At 33.8% G+C, this 19,184-nt stretch overlaps 1 protein-coding gene across 2 annotated transcripts; it reads left to right on the top strand.

The window, feature by feature from the left end:
- The first annotated feature begins 2,455 nt into the window (after nt 1–2,455).
- On the top strand, nt 2,456–18,812 carry LOC114167056 (uncharacterized). Of its 2 annotated transcripts, XM_085667910.1 has the most exons (14): nt 2,456–3,126; nt 3,209–3,301; nt 3,389–3,475; nt 3,570–3,668; nt 11,788–11,892; nt 11,982–12,077; nt 12,167–12,277; nt 12,368–12,457; nt 13,424–13,531; nt 13,612–13,707; nt 14,073–15,177; nt 15,433–15,708; nt 16,765–17,574; nt 18,057–18,812. In XM_085667910.1, exons 1-14 carry the CDS (start codon nt 2,582–2,584, stop codon nt 18,651–18,653), a joined length of 4,218 nt encoding a protein of 1,405 aa, XP_085524036.1. In that variant the 5' UTR covers nt 2,456–2,581; the 3' UTR covers nt 18,654–18,812. The 2 variants fall into 2 exon arrangements, with proteins under 2 accessions (XP_085524036.1, XP_085524037.1); XM_085667911.1 differs by lacking the exon at nt 3,570–3,668.
- The last annotated feature ends 372 nt before the right edge of the window (nt 18,813–19,184 follow it).

Genomic DNA, 19,184 nt, shown 5'->3' with positions numbered 1-19,184 from the left:
ATTCCTCAAAAAGTGTGGTTCTAAAAAGAAAATTGGGTTACTAAAAAAGCAAAAGGCCAAATGAAATTGAGTTATCTTTATTTTTCTTTATTTTTTTTTCACATTTTATTTTGAATTTTATGATTTTTAATATTTAATTTTTTTTTATTTGTCACTAATTAAAACTAATTTTTATTTTTGAAAAAAAAATATTCTGACAAAATTGGATGTTGATAATTTTTATTAACTATTTGGACAAAAAATATTTTCATTCTTTGTCATTATTAAATATAGTGAAAAAATATGTGAGTAAAAAATATACATATGTTGCTTATTGTAAGGCCCAGTTTCTTTTCTCTGCCCTAATGTTTAAAGGCTGGCCTTAATCTGTTGGACCTAAAGGTTGGCCCATAGGGTGCTAAGGCCCTAAAGCTGCTAGGGTTTCCCTTTCAGCCTCACTTTTGCAACCTGAACCTAAACACTGCCTCCCTTTCCGTTTCAAAGCTCTGCTAAGGTTAGTTCCTTCTTTGTGTTTCTAACTAGGGTCAATCATGGTGAGCTCGTTTTGAACTGGGTTTCACTATTTCCAGCTCAATAATCCACTCTAGGGGCTGCTGCATTCACTATTCGTACCCAAGGACCCAGCTGCTAGTTTGTTTTCCAAGTAAGGGAAGCTAGAACCCTCCTAACTGTTTGTGATGTCTGTGGCTGTTTGGTATTGGTTTCGTGGTTGATCGAATTTTGAGTGCCGTTATGAATGTATGAGATAGTTGGGTCATTGTTTGGTATGCCATCATGCCTGCTGTAGGAGAAAACAGTGGCAAGAACTGATAAACTCGCCCAAGCGAGCTTGTCTCGCCTAGGCAAGATTAACAGGGCTCGCCTAAGCTATTTTCCACGAATAGTCGCCCAGGCGACCCGCTGCATTTTTGAGCGAGCGAACGTCTCACTTAGGAGAGGAGAGTCTCGCCTGAGCGAGAACGCGTGCAAGGCCACAGTACTGGAATTCGAGCTCTCGCCTAGGCGAGGGGAGTTCGCCTGAGCGAGGGTCCTCCTCGCCTGGGCGAGACCCTTTTGCTTGAGCGAGAAGCTGGGTGAGAAGGTGGCTGGCCTTGATGTTTTCCTTGATCTCAAATGTTGATAATGTGCTTGTATGGGTGTTACCTTTAAGATTATGAACTGAATTACCTTTGTGAATGGGATGGTGTATGAGTTGTGATTTGTGATTTTTAACATGATGTGAGTATGATAATTGTATGAGATGATTCATGAAATTACAATGATGAGTTTGGTATGAGTTCGACATGAGACATGAAAGAGTTGGTATCAATGTGGCATGGTAATGATATGAGACAGAGTTCCATATTCCGGGTTCGAGAATAATGAGTTGGTATGATTTTGCTGGGAATACGAAAGAGGTGAATTATGAGAAACTTTATGAGATATATATGTATATATTTGTGGGTATGCATGTTGAATCTGTTTGATTGATTAAGAAAGTTTGGTCCGTGTCAGTGCGTAATTCCTTGGGATCTCTAGGTGAGATTCTCAGGGTCGTGCTTTAGTGGTCGGGACGTAATTCCATGGCCCCTGTTAGTGGGTGTCCATGGTGGTGCCCAATCTGTAACCTAGCTAAGGATTCAAGGTAAGGTTGCAACCTGACACTCTAAGGAGTCAGTTAGTCTCACCTAGAGTGGACTGACTCCTGTGGTGAGAGTAGCAGGAGGCCTGAAATTCATTAAGGGCTAACCTTATGGTGAGGGAAAATTGATTCATCGTAACACTTGTAACACACAACTCGGGAGTGAGCAGAGGTATCCACCATAAGTGCAAAGATCCGCTGAATCTGACCAGGTTATATGTATCCGGATGAGTCGAGTCGAGTTGTAGTGTATTGTTTGAGAAGTCATAACATGCTTGGTTGAGACGTGTGTATTGGATTGTGAAAATGTATCTGCTTGTATAGATGAAATCCTATGGCTCTAGCTTACCCTTTTCTTGTTTGAATGCCTTGTATGTTATCCTTCTACTCTTGCGATGATCATCAATTTTATTAATGGGAGCAGAGGCGAGAGGTACTCGTGGTCAACAGAGGGGAGAGGACTCTGTTGCATAGTCCACCTGGGTTGGACCTGATGTTTTATTTGTTGGGTTTTTCTTAGGGCTACGGCCCATGTATCCGTTTAACCTTATGATCTTTTTATGTTCCTTTTAACTTTATAACTGGTTTTCTGTGCCTTATGTTGTAAGGAGCTAGGTTTAAACTCCAGGACTGCACTATTATGCTATCTCGTGCGATGTTTCCGTTAATTTTGTTTGTTAAATTAAATGGGATGTTATACTTATAATAAAGAAATTATGGGTTAAGTCTAAATTATAAAAGTTTAGAACTAAAAGTATATTAAAAGTATAATAAATAAATTGAAAAACTTTAAAATACATAAGAATTCGCAGTAGTGTGCAAGTACAATTATTTTACTTCACTTTTATGACCATTAAAAGTTGATGCAGCAAAGTCGTCGGCGCTGGTTTGCCGACATTGATCTGCCCCTAAGCGTTTCCCTAAAGCTCCATTTTCGTTCTTCCCCAACGAAAAACTTTCATGTTTTCCCCGTCTGACTCAGATTGCGGTGATGATGAGATGGAAATGGACTTTCTTCGTGAACGGTACGATGACAGCAGAAACTTTGAGGTGTTTCTGAGTTTCAGGGGTGAAGACACTCGTGCTTCTTTCACTTCGCATCTCTATGCCGCTCTTCAGAATGCAGGAATCATTGTTTTCAAGGATGACGAGTCACTTCCACGGGGAAAGCAAATCTCACCCTCTCTGCGGCTAGCGATCGAAAACTCTCCAATTTCTATTGTTGTTTTCTCGAAAAATTATGCAGAGTCGCGGTGGTGTTTGAAGGAGTTGGAGAAAATAATGGAGTGCCACAGAACCATAGGGCATGTGGTGCTTCCAGTGTTCTATGACGTTGATCCCTCTGAAGTACGTCATCAAAGAGGCGAATTTGGGAAAGCATTTCAACGCCTATATGGCAAGATTTCGATTGAGGATGAAGAAAAGGAGCTGTATTGGAAGCAGCTTTGGAGGAAGACACTTGGTGAGATTGGTGGCTTCTCAGCGGTTGAAATCCTATCTTCCAGGCAATGAAACGCTTCCTGCTTCCTCAGATTTTTACAGAACATTCTCTCTTAATAATTTTTGAAATTCGTAACGTGTATGTAGGTTTGAAAGGGTAAACAAACCTCTGAAGCGCTGGAAGAAGGCACTTTCAGAGGTTGCTCAGACGACGCCATCTTATGTAGACTCCAAGGGAAGGTAATAGAATCACTTAATGCTTTATGAAATTTTACTGAACATTATCTTTCAAAATAATTGTTTATGATATTCATGACATGTGTCAAGGGATGAATCGGTGATTGCTGATTGGATAAGCTTCCCCGTGAAGCAGTTGATGGAGAGACTTTGTATGGGTGCTGAAATCCCATTTAGGTGAGTAGTAAATTATGTTCTGCTTTCAGATTTTCCATGTACATTGTCTCCACAAATAGCATTTATGAAATTATTCAAAACATGTATTAATTAGAGAAATGGAGATCGATGATAAGATAGACTTCATCGTGAAGCATTGGGCGGTCATATTTCGTGAGCCTTACCCCATCTTCCATTTTGACTTATATCCAAGGTAATTGAAACACTTTATGCTTTCAGACTTTTACTTAACATTGTATCTCTTTTTAGCCAAGATAAAATTGCTATTGCATCACTCTAGAGGTTATAATACTAACTAGGTTACATTATACATCTGTTTCAATCAATCCTATGCAACATTCTTCACATTATAAAGAAACGAAGAAGTCATAGGGATTCCAAGAAAAGGAATGGAACCGAACGCTTTATTGATTTGTGTGCTGAAATATGATAGAATGACTAGGATGGTAAAAATATCCGTGTTCACATGTATATGGGAATGAAATTTACTATCGATAGTTGATATTCGCGTGTATTTGTTATTCGTGGGTAATGGATATTTTAACATTCATTTATATACCCATTTATAGAAGGATTGAGTGTGGTTAGTGGCGGAACTTGGACAAAATATTTAGAGGTACCAAATTATATATTTTTTATATATATTTTTTAGTTAAAAAGAAAAGCTTTTCATTTTCTCTTTTCATTTCTTCTGTTTCAAACAAACACACATAATAGTATAATTCAAAAAAATATTACTATCATTCGTTATGATATCATGATAACCATGAATACCATTTTAGATAAATCCTTTGTTCCTCTTTAATTTAATTTGGTGGGTATGGTAACATTTGAGGACGCTTTTCCCGGATCGCGTTCTAATGAATTTTTAAATTCATTATATGTAACTCTAGGAACTTTAGAGATTTGTTTTTCATTGTCATGAAATTTCTCAAGTTTAGTTAATGTAGATGCAATTTTTTCTCATCTTTATTACAAACCTTTGTCCTTCAAAAGAGAATCAATTCTTTTACTCTTTATCATCATCTTTCTAATCTAAATTTATCACGTCTCTTGTATATATTCAAAACTTTAAAAATTTACCATAAGCCGGAAAACACAAAATCTCTAAATTTCATAATTAAGGGTTATGCTATTTTGGAAAAATTGTAATTAAAGTTGATACCAGTTTCATAAAAGAATCCCTAAGATCATAATTAGGGTTTATACTAATTTGGGATAAACATCCTAAGAAGAATCATAAATCTAACATACATAAATCATTAATAAGATACTAACCTTGATTTGTGAGAGATCATGCAAAAATGTATATTTCAATCTAAACATATGTGTTCTACGACCTTTGTTTCTCAATCTATCTCTTCATATATTTTTCTTCTCACACACTTTCATAATAACTTACATGGTAGAAAGATCTTATAGCAAAAACAAAACCCTAATCCCTTTTATAAATCAATAATTCCATTAAATTTTTTATTTTATTTTTTATTATTATTTTCTATAATATAAACTTAATATAAATAATATATAATTATAATTTTGAAAAATATATAAATATATATAAAAAAAATTCCAAAAGCTTTGGGGGAGTCGTGGCTCTCCCTATCACTATGATGTTCCGCGAATAGGTGCAGGTATAATATTATTTGTACCCGCAGCTACCCATTATCCACAAAATAATAAAATAAATTTTTAATTTATGTTTTTATTAAGTTAAATTTAATTACAATTAAAATTTAATTTATATTTAATTTGATTAAATTTAAATTAAATTTATATTTTATTTTATATTTGTTGTAATTTTATTTTTATTTAAAAAATATAAAATATTTTTTTTAAATATTCACGGGTATCCGTGAATTTTAAAATACCCATGGGTATTTTTTAAATGGGTACCTCACGGGTAAATAGGTGGATAACAGGTAGATGTTTTTTTTTTTGTTGCGGGTCAGGTTGTGAGTTGATAGTATTCATGCCTGATCCAACCTGACCCGTTGTCATCCTTAAGAATGACAGTGCAACTTCCCTAAAAATTGAATGTTCTAGATTCTGTTGTGATCATAACTTATTGACATAATTGAATTTACGAAAATACCCTACATATAATTGCCTAAAACAAATTCCCCCTCTTAACAACATTCTTGTCCTCAAGAATTGAACTCCTTCAAATCAAAGTAGAATTCCCAAGTAGCTTCTTTGAATAATTGATGTTTCCATTTCATCAATACTTTGGTCACAAAATGATCCTTCTTTTCAGTGTCTTTTTATCCAAAATAGCTTTAGGTTCTCTTGCAATATCCTCTAACATTGATGCAGAGGGTAACGTAGTAGAAATAAGGACATTAACAACTTGTTTCCTTAATTGAGAAACATAAGCTAGCGATTATAACTTGTATGCAATCCAAAATGAGGAAAGGTCCAAAAAAACATAGGGGCTACCATACCACAAGTCCTAAATACCATTGAAATTTGTCTTGAAATTTGTCTATAAGATCGTAACTTCACATAAAGCTTATACCTAATCTAAAATTTCCTGTTTGTTTTATGATTGTCAACAAGCTACTAAATCCTCTCTTAAGCACATTTAATGTGGAACTTCAATAATCTGAGCATCTCCTCCCTCTTTTGAAGACTTCTATCCACCAACTCAATTTTAGAATCTCTTGGCAGATATGAAAGATATGTAAGAGGTGGTTGGCCAAATACAATTTCGTAGGCGCATAACCCTTTTAGTCACTTGCTTAGTGACTTCATCATAGAGTTACGCTCTAACCATTTGAGTGATTTGCTTCATTAGCCTTTCTTCATACTCAACATTGTGTGCGCTAAAAGACTGAAGTTGGGAGCTTTCAAAATACAAGCGAATGCCCACTCCTAATCCAACAACACGCACCTGTTCAGGGTGCTTAGATCATCCAATAACAATAGCAAGTATGTCATGATGATCTTCAAGAGTGAAATTACCTTGGAAGCTCTGCTCAATCAAGGAGTCCTACAACATAACAAAAGAAATTTAACATCTAATTTGTATCAAATTATAATATTATTCAAAGAAAGGTTATATCTTATAATTCTTTCAGATATTTGTCTTGTGGTATTGGAAGTGTAGGAACTCGATGATCGTATACGGGCTAACTTTCATTTCTCATGATGGGATGGTGGTGAAGGAGGTTGTACACAATCATCCTTTGAAGGTGGGGGCCTAGATTTTTCCTTTTCCTTTATTATCTCTTTTACAAGTTTTATATACCCACCACGAGACAATATATGTGGGTTTTTATTTTGAGTGCCTATCCCTTAGGCCTTCACCCTCACACCCTATAATATAAAATTGATTTTATGAATTAGTTCAACCTATACACAACTATCAATGGGAAAATGGATGATTTAAAGTAAACAAACCTCCATCCCTTATATGTACGAATCTCAACAAACTGATGTCAGGTTTCTTCATCAATTTCCATGTATCTGACACATGAATTTTCATTCTTTTTAGCTCCAAAGATATATCTAAATGTCAGTTTTGTCTTAAAATCATAAAATTTCTCAATGATCAAAGATAGACGTTTATGTTTAAGTGTAGTCACATTTAGAATATCAAATGGCATTTGCAATAAAGAAAATGCATATAAATAATATTTAGGAAATATCCAAATTATCAAATCTCAGGTGTAAAAACTTAGGAGATTTCAAATGGAGAAATGATAAAAAAGAACAAGTAATTGCTTATACTTCTAAACATTGGAATCCTGCTCAATAGAATTATTCGACTGTTAAGAAAGAAATTTTAGCAATTGTTCTTTGTGTTACAGAATTTCAATCTGATTTGCTCAACCAAAAATTTTTAATTTGTGTCAATTGTAAATCTGCAAAAGACATTTTACAAAAAGACGTTAAAAACTTAACATCAAAACAAATTTTTGCAAGATGGCAAGCTATTTTAAGTGATTTTGATTTTGAAATAGAATATCTCAGAGGCACCTCGAATTCTCTCCCTGATTACCTCACTCGTGAATACTTGTAGGGAAAAGCCAGTTGACGAACATGCCTAAAAAGGCAGCATTAGCTTCGACAAGAAGTCGAGGTATTAAACTGGCCATACTTGGCCTAAATAAATCATTAGGGTCACAGACTCCAAAACAAATTGGGTCATCAACCCAACAAAACCAATCAGGGTCATCAATCTAGAAAAAATGAAAAGAAATCATTGGGTCATCAACCCAACCAACCTCTTCCAACCAAACAAACCAAACTAGATTATGCTATCCCAATTCAAACGTTGTTAGCTCTTCAAGATCAAGGACTAACTACACTTCCCCAGAAAACCTGGGCAGACATTGTCTCAGATGAAGAAGTGGGTAAATCAACTTCATCCCATTTGATGAGCCTAGGAATTGTGACATTAGCTTTGGCCATGTCAATGACAAATAAGGTTGTTTCCCTATCGGTAGTTTTCAATAGAACTCTAGAGTTACATGTATTCATAACCTTGTACTAAATTCTATATAGTAATGTTGCGGGAATAGATCCCTCCTTCATGTTTAAACCATGAAGCCTAATGTTTAGAAATAATGAGTCTAGAATATTTTTATCCAAAAGACTCACCGTTTTGTTGGGAAAACAATTGAAATACACAGGACCTTGTCCAAGACTTGTTTGTACGGTTCCTATTAAGGAATCATGAAAATCATTATGTTTAGTGTCTCTAAGGCACATGAGAATTGAGGCGTTAAGACCTTCTCTAACTAAAGGTTTAATTGCTACTTGAAACATCCTATGTGTAAATATTTGTATTTTTTGGCATGTTCAGCCACTGATTATTTTGTGAGAAGATGAAATTCTTCTCCGGCTTCAAGGTTGAGCGGAATATTATTTTCCGCTGTTTTGATTATGTAATCCGAATTTCGGACAGGTTTGTTTTCTTCTGGGATATACAGTTCATCCTGTGGAATCTTCGGTATTTCTCAATTATCTATTACTTGGTTAATATCTTCAAAGCAAACTTCTTCTTCGAAGATATTATTTCTTGGAGGGATTTCCTCTTGTGTCTGATTATGCTCAGTGAGCAAGTTTTGATTTGACCTATTTGAGGTAGAAGAGGAGAAGGAGGCAGAACTTTTAATAGAAAGACGACGAGAAAGAGATCGAAGGAGACTACTCATTTTGTATGATATATGGTATCTCACCCTCATTTGGTTTCATAAGGCATCATTTATCAATGTTAAATTTCCATATATCCAATAAATCTGGTTTTACAAAAACTCTTTTTTTTTTTCGGTTGCTAGATCTAAATCTTAACACAAATATGGGTAAGATAGACATACTGCCAATGACACGGGACTTACTGCTATAGTTCATCTTAAGATCTAAACCAAAGGAACCAGATCTCCAATTTTATTTATACAAAACTAAAATAAACCTAAAATCCATGTTACCAGATTTATCGTAATATATGTTAACTTAACATTAATAAATATCACCTTAATTCACTTCTGGCTATGAAAAAGTGATTAATCTTCTTAAATTGTCCACTGTCCAACAGAACAATTCAAGATTTAATATATATAAATTGTTAGTACTGCCTCCTTATGGAAGACTAAAAAGCTTTGGTGCCAAATGATGGAAACACACTTCACAAGGTTTAAGGAGACTCCATGAAGAAGATCCGCCTAAACGTGGAAGCATGAAATGATGAATAGAATGAAGTTTGGAGAGTGGTTTAGATGTGCTTCTTGAAGGAGGTTGAGCCCACCATCAAGGAAAATGTCTAGGAAAAGTTAAGAAGATAACATATCCTAACAAACTTAGAACAAAGGAGAGCTACAAATTTGGCATAAATTATCTATATTTTTTTTACAAAGCTTGAGTCAATCCTATTTATAGAATGGAGGAGTTAACCCTAGCGAAAGAAACTACAAGAAATCTGAAAAAAAAAAATTGAAAAAGCTTTAAGAATCTTCTTCAAGAGTGAAGATGCATGCACTTTTCAAGGTGCCTTGGCATCCAAGCAATGATATAAGGGTTACTTTTATTAGTCCATCAATTTCTTGCTTCCAAACTAAACAATTTCAACGTTGCAGAAAATCGTGTAAATTAATGCACCCTGGGTACATTTGTTCCTCTAAATAAGAATTTAAAGAATCACACAAATAATTTCTTCCAATTTTTTTTCACCAATATCACATATCATATCCTCTAAACAATCATCCATCCACTCTTCAACATATTTTGTTATTTGTAATGTAGTAGGGTTGTCTAATACTTCTCCATGCCAAGTCCAAATTGTATAAAACCTTACTTTAGCAAAGATGAACAGAGGTGATCACGCATTTCACCCAAATAATGACTTATCTAACTCAAATAGTGAATACAAGGACAATAGTATGTCATGTTCACAGGTCTAGAGTGTTCTTGAGCATATTGCAATAACTTAACTATCCTTTTTCATAGTCTTCACTAAGATGATATGGATTCATCTAGCTACAATCCATAACCATGCTAGTAACAAACTCCACTATTCTCACATTTTTTTAAGTCCTCACAAGGTGAGGCCTACCTATTCAAAAATACATTTTCATAATTCATTATCTTGTACACAAAAATCTATCATCATATATTGATAAAATTTCGACAGCATTTCACATCAATCTTCAAAGTACACAAAAGGAAAGGGTCACCTATGACTACAATCAAGTATGCATATGGAGAATAACACAAAATGGTCTGAACCAAAAATTTATCAAATTTATGCGTAGGCTTACAATGTGCACATGTTAACAAATTATAAAAAATATTTTTTCCAAACTGTCCCATCGGACAATTCAAGATTTAAATGATTAAAGTTTAATCATTTGCACTAAATTTCAAACGAGAACTATGGTTCACTTAATATCTACATATAGAATTATTTTTTCTATGAATTTTTACATTTTAACTAATATATATGCATGTAAAATCTAGTTTAACAAAGTCTGAACCCAATATTATAAAACTCGCATTCAAGACAAACAAGGCGAACAATAATGCACATAGACCAACGAGAAGTATAGAAAACTATCCTCAATACAAAAATAATCGAAGGAATGTTTCCTTGTGAACTACACACTAAAAATGCCAAAAAATGTAAGTTCTAGTCACCATGGAAGTGCTAATATGCAGGAGATCGTTGCTGGAGTTGAGAGAGAGAGCTTTGTGTAGGGAGAAAAGTTAGGGAAAAATGGGCGTTGCATATTATATTAAGCACATTTACATTTGACCTATAAGTGGTTTTTACGTCTGGCGTATAAGGATCAAACGTAAAAACCTTCTTTTATGTCTGCCTTTTATATATCAAACGTAAATATTGAGTATTTATTTACAAAAATGTCATAACACATTTTTTATGTTTGTTGCCTACATGTCGAACGTGAATTCAGTGCCGTAGATGACGAATTTTGTGTTAGTGGTTGATGTAATTCTTACAAGGTCGAAGGATCTAGATAAACTCAAGTGGTGTTGGAGAACTCAAAAGTCATCGAAGAATAAAGGAAATGACAAAAGTGTAGTAACTTCATGTGTTTTTGCTTTGCATATTCAAGAAACAAGAAGAAACATAGAGGAAATAGAAAACGAATTAAATGGAAAGTAATAGAGAACATACCATCTTTGAAAGAGAACTCCAAAGGATAACTAGGATGAGGATTCACCATTTGATAAAGCTTTCCAAAATAAGAATCAAAGCAAGAATAGAATACTCTCAAGACTCTCGAAGATGTATGATAGAAGAGCATTTCATTGTTTTTTCAAAAGTGTGCTTACAAGAGAGTTTGACTTTATTTATAGCCAACAATTATGCCCAAGAACAAAGCAAGATAGTTACAAGTTAGTTACAAAAAATATGAACAAGAAAAGAAGTTCTAAGTGTGAACATATAACTAATGATGACGCCTAATATGAATTCAAGCCTACTTTAAGCTACTGAGATAACACCAAATTATAGTATATTAATAAGATAATTTTTACCTTACAAGCCGATTTGGTAAGAATAAGTTAAGCTTAAACTCATTCTATAATATAGTATCAAAGTCACTAAAAATCTATCTTATCGAAATTTGGACATGTCGTGGTGCTATCAAGCCCTCCTCAATTCTCAATCATGGTGTAATTGTCTTCTTAATAGATAGAGTTGGAGTAATGGAGATTCCTCCAACTCCGCCAAAACCAAACATCAATGACTGAGGAACGAAGATTGATATTGAAATCTTACTCTTGGAGACAATACAATGTATGGGGATCTAAAAATATTGTTTATGATATTGATTACATATATGCAGTTCAAAAGTGGAGACTGCTGATGCGATAGAATTTCAAGTGAAGCATTGTCGGGAGGCACTTTTTGAGGCTGTTGGCATCTCACGGGGCGCAATCTTGAATTCCTGGTAATCGAAACATTTAATGTTTAAATCATATTTTCACTAAACATTGTTTCCAAAAAATAACATTAAAGAAGTTCATCACATGTGTGAAGCCGAGAAATTGAGATTACTAAAGCAATAGAACTCCAATTGAAATATTGGAAGGATGCATTTTCTGAGGAAGCTGGTGGTGTCTTAGATTCCAAAGGGTAATTGAAACACTTTCTGTTTTTAGATTGTTACGGTACATTTTTTTTTTTAAAGTAACATAATTATGGAATTCGTAACATGTATAAAGTTTTGGAACGAGGGTGGTTGGTTATCCTGAGATATGGAAACTCCGGAATCATTGGAGCGAGAAAATTTATGAGGCTTATGGTATATTGGAGGATAAACGACAATATTCCAAGTAAGTGTAAAAGTTTCAACTTTCAAATTTTTACTGTACATTATTTTGCTTAAAAGTAACGTTATGAAATTCATAAAATGTATCGAGTAGAGATACTCAAATAGAACGCGACTTGGAGCGTTGGATGAAGGTACTTGATGAGGCCGCTAACGTCGCGACAGATGCGGTCTATGTATCGTGGTAAGAGAAACTTTAGTCACTCTCTTAGAACTTTTTTTTTTTTTATTTTCAAAACACTACAATTAGTTGAAATTTGTTTATTAATATAATTGTTTATATTTTTGTGTAACATCTCACGAACAAATATCTACTACTAATCACCATACGATAAATTAATATACATATAATATTCACGTCCAATATTAGTAAACTCACGTCCATTAGTATAATCACGATATCTTTTATAGAATCTAAACTTTATTTACAAGATGAAACTTTTATACAGTCCCTTCCTGCAAATAACTATGTTTACGATAATAAATCACATTATTGATATATAATTTTATCGTATTTTAATGAATTTATGAGTCTTTCTTCTTATATAATATTTAATTTTTGTTTCTTCTACTTAATTTAGATCATTTACTCGTACTTAGATTATTCCTAACGACCTATCTTAACGATGCATCGTTTTCCCTAAAACTAACTCAGGAAAAAAAAAGAGCAACAAAGATTTATTAAAAAATGACATTAGGACAAAAGTGCTATACTCTCTAGCAGGATATCTAACGTGGACTTCATTCTGTGATAAGATGAATGGCTATTTAAGACATTTAGAGAGAAAATAGATAAAAAAAGAGTTTTACAGACATATAAAAATCGTGATTTTTGTAAAATGAATTTTGAATAGGTAACTTATACAAGCTTTATGACTAAAATAATAAAATTCAAAACCGTTTGTATTGGTAAACAATTTAACTCCGTTGTCATATTTTCTCTCTGAACCTTTTTCATAATTTAGAAATTAAACCTATTTAAAATTTGCAAGTTGTAATAAATGTTAACAAATAGCAAAATGAAAGTAAGAAAGAGTGTTGAAGAGATTCCTCCCACTACCACTCCTCTTGAAGAAATAACTGAAACACTTTAAATTCATAACATCGTCTCTGGTGCTAACATTTATTAAATTCATAACATGTATGGAAGTATTAAAATGCTGAAGGCTTACAATCGGATAGAAAGCTTTGCGAAACATTGGAGGATCGCACTCTGTGACGCTGTTGGCATCTCGAGCTTCGAAGTCCAGCACCGCAGGTAACGAAAACCTACGTTCTCCAATTTTTACTGAACATTGTCTCTAAAACTAACACATGAAATTCATAATATGTATGAAGATTAATGACGGATGATGAGATCAACGATATCGAGAAGCATAGGGACGCACTTCGTGAGGCTGCTGCCATCTCCGGAGTTGTAATCCTCGATTCTAGGTAATGAAACATTCATACTTTCTCTCATTATTATTATTATTTTTTTTTACTGAAAGACCATTACTTTATAGTTCAAAGTTTTATGTATAACACTATTATAAATGCACAAATTTTATATATGCTATTAACCTTTTAAATCAACCTTTTCGCTGTATTTCCTTTCCTCGTTAATTTTATCATTCACAGGTCATGTAGAATGAAGGATAGTTATTGACATATGTGCTACAACATAGTTTTCAAAAAACAAATAATGAAACTACGGTGCATTTGATGAACTTAATGAAGCAACACACATTTGCACAAGCATAACTTTTTACTCAAATTTTCCTTTTATTTTGATGCATATAGCATGGCTTTTGTTGTAGGAATGAAAGTGAAGCTGTGAAGAATATTGTTAAAAATGTTACAAGTTTGTTGGACAAGACAGAGTTGTTTGTTGCCAATAATCCAGTTGGAGTAGAATCTCGAGTACAAGAAATAGTTCAATTACTAGAACAAAAACAATCAAAGGATGTTCTACTACTTGGGGTATGGGGGATGGGAGGCATCGGTAAAACAACTATTGCAAAAGCAATTTACAATAAGATTGGCCGCAATTTTCAGGGAAGGAGTTTCCTTGCAGATATTAGGGAAGTTTGGGGGCAAGAAGCTGGCCACGTTTGTTTACAACAACAACTTCTATTCGATATCCACAAAGAACACAATACAAAGATACATAACATTGAATCAGGAAAAATCATATTAAGAGAAAGACTTCGCCATAAAAGGATACTTCTTATACTTGATGATGTAAATAAATTACAACAATTAAATGCTTTGTGTGGAAGTCCTGAATGGTTTGGTTCTGGGAGTAGAATAATCATCACAACAAGAGACATACATTTACTTAGAGGAAAAAGAGTTGACCAAGTTTTTGCAATGACAGGAATGGATGTAGATGAATCTATTGAGCTTTTTAGTTGGCATGCATTCAAGCAAGCAAGTCCTGAAGAAGATTTTATTGAACTTTCAAGAAATGTAGTTGCTTATGCTGGGGGATTGCCACTTGCTCTTGAAGTCCTTGGGTCTTATTTGTTTGATATGGAAGTAACAGAGTGGAAGAGTGTATTAGAAAAACTCAGGAAAATTCCTAACGATGAAGTGCAGGAGAAGTTAAAAATAAGCTATGATGGTTTAAGTGATGACACAGAGAAAGAAACATTTCTTGATATAGCATGTTTCTTTATAGGAAAGGATCGAAATGATGTTATACATATATTGAATGGTTGTGGACTTTTTGCAGAAAATGGAATACGTGTCTTGGTAGAGCGAAGTCTTGTAACTGTGGATGATAAGAACCGACTTGGAATGCATGATTTGCTACGAGACATGGGAAGGGAAATTATTCGTTCAAAATCACCAATGGAGCTTGAGGGGCGTAGCAGGTTATGGTTTCATGAGGATGTGCTTGATGTGTTATCAAAAGAAACTGTGAGACCTTCATTTATTATTTTAGTATTACAAATATATAAAGCTAATGGAAACTATATACATCTATGAATTTCTTATTAGTATTCATTTGTTCAGTTGATTGTCACAAGAATTTTTAAAATTTGTTTGGTTGTGAATTGATTGTTTCCTCTTATCTCCTAGAAAAAAAGAAAAAACAGATGGTTTTTTTCATCAGGATTTTGACTGCCATATATCTTTAGCTATGCATATTTTATCGTTCGTTTTCTGTGATAGGGAACAAAATATATTGAGGGATTGAGTTTGAAGTTACCAAGAAGTAATACAAAATCTCTAAGCACCAAGGCTTTTATGAACATGAAGAAACTCAGGTTGATGCAACTTTCTGGTGTAGAACTTGTTGGAGATTTTGAATATCTTTCCAAAGACCTTAGATGGCTATGTTGGCATGGATTTCCTTTTGCCTTTATACCAACAAACTTTTATCAAGGAAGTCTAGTTTCTATTGAGTTAGAGAACAGTAAGATTACCATGATGTGGAAAGCAACTCAGGTATTAATTTAGTGTTTTGAATCTCATTCTGTGCTTTGTATTTATTTAAATCATATTAGGCATTACTATGAAACATTATCATCCCAATTAGGTTGGCATCTTAAAGTTTCATGAATCACATTCCACATGAAAAATCAATAAAAGAGAAAAAAGATAAGAAGCATGAAGGAACCAAACTAAACTCATGCAAAGAATAAACAGTATCCAAACAGCTAACCAAAGGCTTAAAAGATTATTAAAAAATTAAAAAAACGAACACGGGAAGGTAAAGCATCAAACCAAAGAAAATCAAGTCTATTAACAAAACCGGTATTTGCAAAACCATTAGTACATCCATTACCGACTGCATAGGCATAGATTTATATTCAGCTTCTTCTGCACTGGATTGAGATTTGTGTCGATATGACAACCAACCTAATCTGCATTACAATACCTTAGGAGAGACATGAAATATGTAATCATTTAGGAAAATATGGTATGAGGAATTTGATTTTCAAGAGAGGAATAAGACATTCTATTTATTAGAAAACCAGCAACGAGAGCTACATCTCTTTTAAGGCATAGATTATCGGACTCAAGTCTATACATTTTCCAGCAAGTCATGCTAAGTTTTGATGATAGAAAAATAATATGAATTTTTTGGTATATCTAACAAGTTTGTCAAGTGTAAATCAGCCTGAGATTGGTTCTAGTCTTGACAGTCCAGACAAAAGTAAGTCTTCTGACTTCTCCTCAAATGATCCAATCTTGGAAGCCTCATTAAGTAGCATTAGAAGATTGAAGCATCGTACCACTCTAATAGCATATTGAAGGAATAAATCACAAACTTCAGAGCAAATCCAGACAAGTACAACCTATTTTATTAGCGATGTATGCTTATTTCAGTGCAATCACTATGGTCAACTTTACTTGAACCAAAATATAATAGAACTACAGCAAAGGAATCATGAGTATATATTTAACATCCCACTTTACTGTTCATGACATTTTAATTGCTTTCATTTTTTTTGTCGTTTATTTATCTAATTTATCTCCATTGTATTTCTTCTTTTGTAGCTGATGGAGAAGTTGAAAATTCTTAATCTTAGCCATTCTCATTATTTAACGAAGACTCCAGACTTTCTAAATTTGCCTAATCTTGAAAAGCTTGTACTCATGGATTGTCCAAGACTGTCTGAAGTTTCATATACGATTGGTCATCTCACTAAAGTTCTACTAATAAACTTTCAAGATTGTATTAGCCTTCGTAACCTTCCAAGAAGTATCTATAAGTTGAAATCTCTTAAAACACTCATTCTTTCCGGTTGTCTAAAGATTGATAAGTTGGAAGAGGACATAGAACAGATGGAGTCTTTGACAACCCTTGTTGCTGACAAGACTGGTATAACAAGGGTGCCCTTTTCGATAGTTAGATCAAAAAGTATTGGATATATTTCATTGTGTGGTTATGAAGGATTCTCACGCAATGTGTTTCCCTCTATCATTTGGTCTTGGATGTCACCGGTAAATAGTCTCTCTTCTCGTGTTCAAACATTCGTGGACATGTCTTCTCTTGTTTCTTTAGATGTACAAAATAGCAGTTCCAATCAGCTATCTTATATATCTGAGGAGCTTCCAAAGCTTCAGAGTCTTTGGATAGAGTGTGGCTCAGATCTTCAACTTTCTAGAGATACAACGAGTATTTTGGAGGCTTTAAATGCGACAAATTCTGTAGAATCTGAGTCATCTGCAACAGCATCACAACTGCAGAATGTATTTACATTAATTGAATGCAACTCAGGATCAAAATTGTTTGAGAAGACACTTTTAATTCAAATGGGAAGGAGTTGGGAAATCACACACATCCTGAAACAGAGAATTTTACAGGTTCCTTCCTTTAAATGCATCTAATTATAATGTTTTTATGATATAAATATTTGTCATAAATTATGGTTTGAAAATTCACTTGTTTTTTGGCAATTGAATTATTTTTAGTGCACCAATTCTATGTGCAAGTGTATAGTTATACGCTGTCAACATAAAAGTTTAAAGATGTTATTTTAATCATATTACTTTATCATTCAACAACATAGAAGATTTTTTTAGGTGCCATCATATATTCTGTTATTAAAAGTTGCCATCAGCTAAAAGAAAGAGAATAACAATATGATATTGTTGTACATAACATTAAATTCTTTTAACAATTTACTTCTTTCATGCAAGTTGTCATCGTTTAGAATACTTTTTGACAAAAAGATCATGATAAAATGAGTTATTATCTTGTGATATCATAAATTGATGAATTTGTAAGAAGTGGTATTAATGCTTCGATTGATAAACTTACAGCATATATATCTTTACCTTTACAGAATATGACTACGAGTGATGGGGGTGATTGTTTGCTACCTGGAGATTGTTATCCAGATTGGTTAACCTTCAGCAGCGAAGGTTCTTCTGTGACTTTTGAAATTCCCCAAGTGAATGGGCGTAACTTGAAGACAATGATGTGCCATATCCATTATTCTTCCTCTGACAGTATAACATCAGATGGCCTGAAAAATTTGTTGGTGATAAATCACACAAAGAGCACCATTCAGCTTTACAAGAGAAATGCATTAGCGTCGTTTGATGATGAGGAGTGGCAGAGGGTACTATCAAACATTGAGCCTGGAAACAATGTGCAGATTGTTGTGGTTTTCTGCAGCAGATTAACTGCTAACATGACGACAATTTATCTTATATATGAGGAAATTGATGAAAAAGTAGAGCAGTACCATGCATCGAATTTGAGCATTCCTAGTTATGAATCTTCATGTGCTTTTGGGTCGATCTCTCCTCGAGTGGAATCCATGGAGGACTTGAAGGTTGCTTCCGTAAAAAGCTTAACTAAAGGCTTATTGAATAAATTCTTCTCATGTAAATACTTTTGTAAAGGAAGAGTGGAGAAGAAGAAAAATCAAGGTTAAAAAGATGGTGAACGAATATTAGGTTAAAGTTGTTTATTATTGTCCACAACAACCTATGTCCACAAACTTGCACCAGTCTTTTATTTCTTTTTGTGCCTCATTTGTTACAATACATTTATCTTATAGGAAAATGATATAATAATATATATTTTTTGATAACTTATCTCACAACATGACGTAGCATCTGTTTTTCAATTTTTTTTTCAATTTTTAAGTTAGTTTTTTTGGAAGAAAGCTGGATGAAAAATAAGTAAATAGCGGAAGTGAAAATTGGAGGAGAAAAACCAGAAAGCGCAAGTGCAAATGGTTGAACTAAAAAGCATCTTGTTTATCGTCTTCAACCAGTGATCTTCGTCTTCAACCGTCATTCTTCATCTTCAACCCCTATTTTTTTAAAAACCCCTCTTCTTCTTTGTAGCAACAATGTGGGTTTTTTCTGATTGGACGAAAGCTTCGACGGTTCGGCATTCGTATCCATTATGGTGTAAAGGAGGAATTTTTGTTGTTATTTGTAGTGTCGTCATCGTTGTA

The sequence above is a fragment of the Vigna unguiculata genome, chromosome 10, assembly GCF_037176805.1.
Source record: "Vigna unguiculata cultivar grain cowpea cultivar isolate G323 ecotype 2 chromosome 10, ASM3717680v1, whole genome shotgun sequence".
Classification (NCBI taxonomy): Eukaryota; Viridiplantae; Streptophyta; class Magnoliopsida; order Fabales; family Fabaceae; genus Vigna; species Vigna unguiculata.
The sequence above is the reverse complement of the archived record's forward strand: the minus strand, read 5'-3'. Positions and strand labels throughout refer to the sequence as shown.

Bases quoted from the DNA above. Each gene is read 5' to 3' on its own strand.
- LOC114167056 (XM_085667910.1), top strand. From the start codon at position 2,582: ATGTTTTCCCCGTCTGACTCAGATTGCGGTGATGATGAGATGGAAATG. The intron at 12,078-12,166 runs GTAATTGAAACA...ACATGTATAAAG, and splicing joins GGTGTCTTAGATTCCAAAGG to TTTTGGAACGAGGGTGGTTG. The intron at 15,178-15,432 runs GTGAGACCTTCA...TTTCTGTGATAG, and splicing joins ATGTGTTATCAAAAGAAACT to GGAACAAAATATATTGAGGG.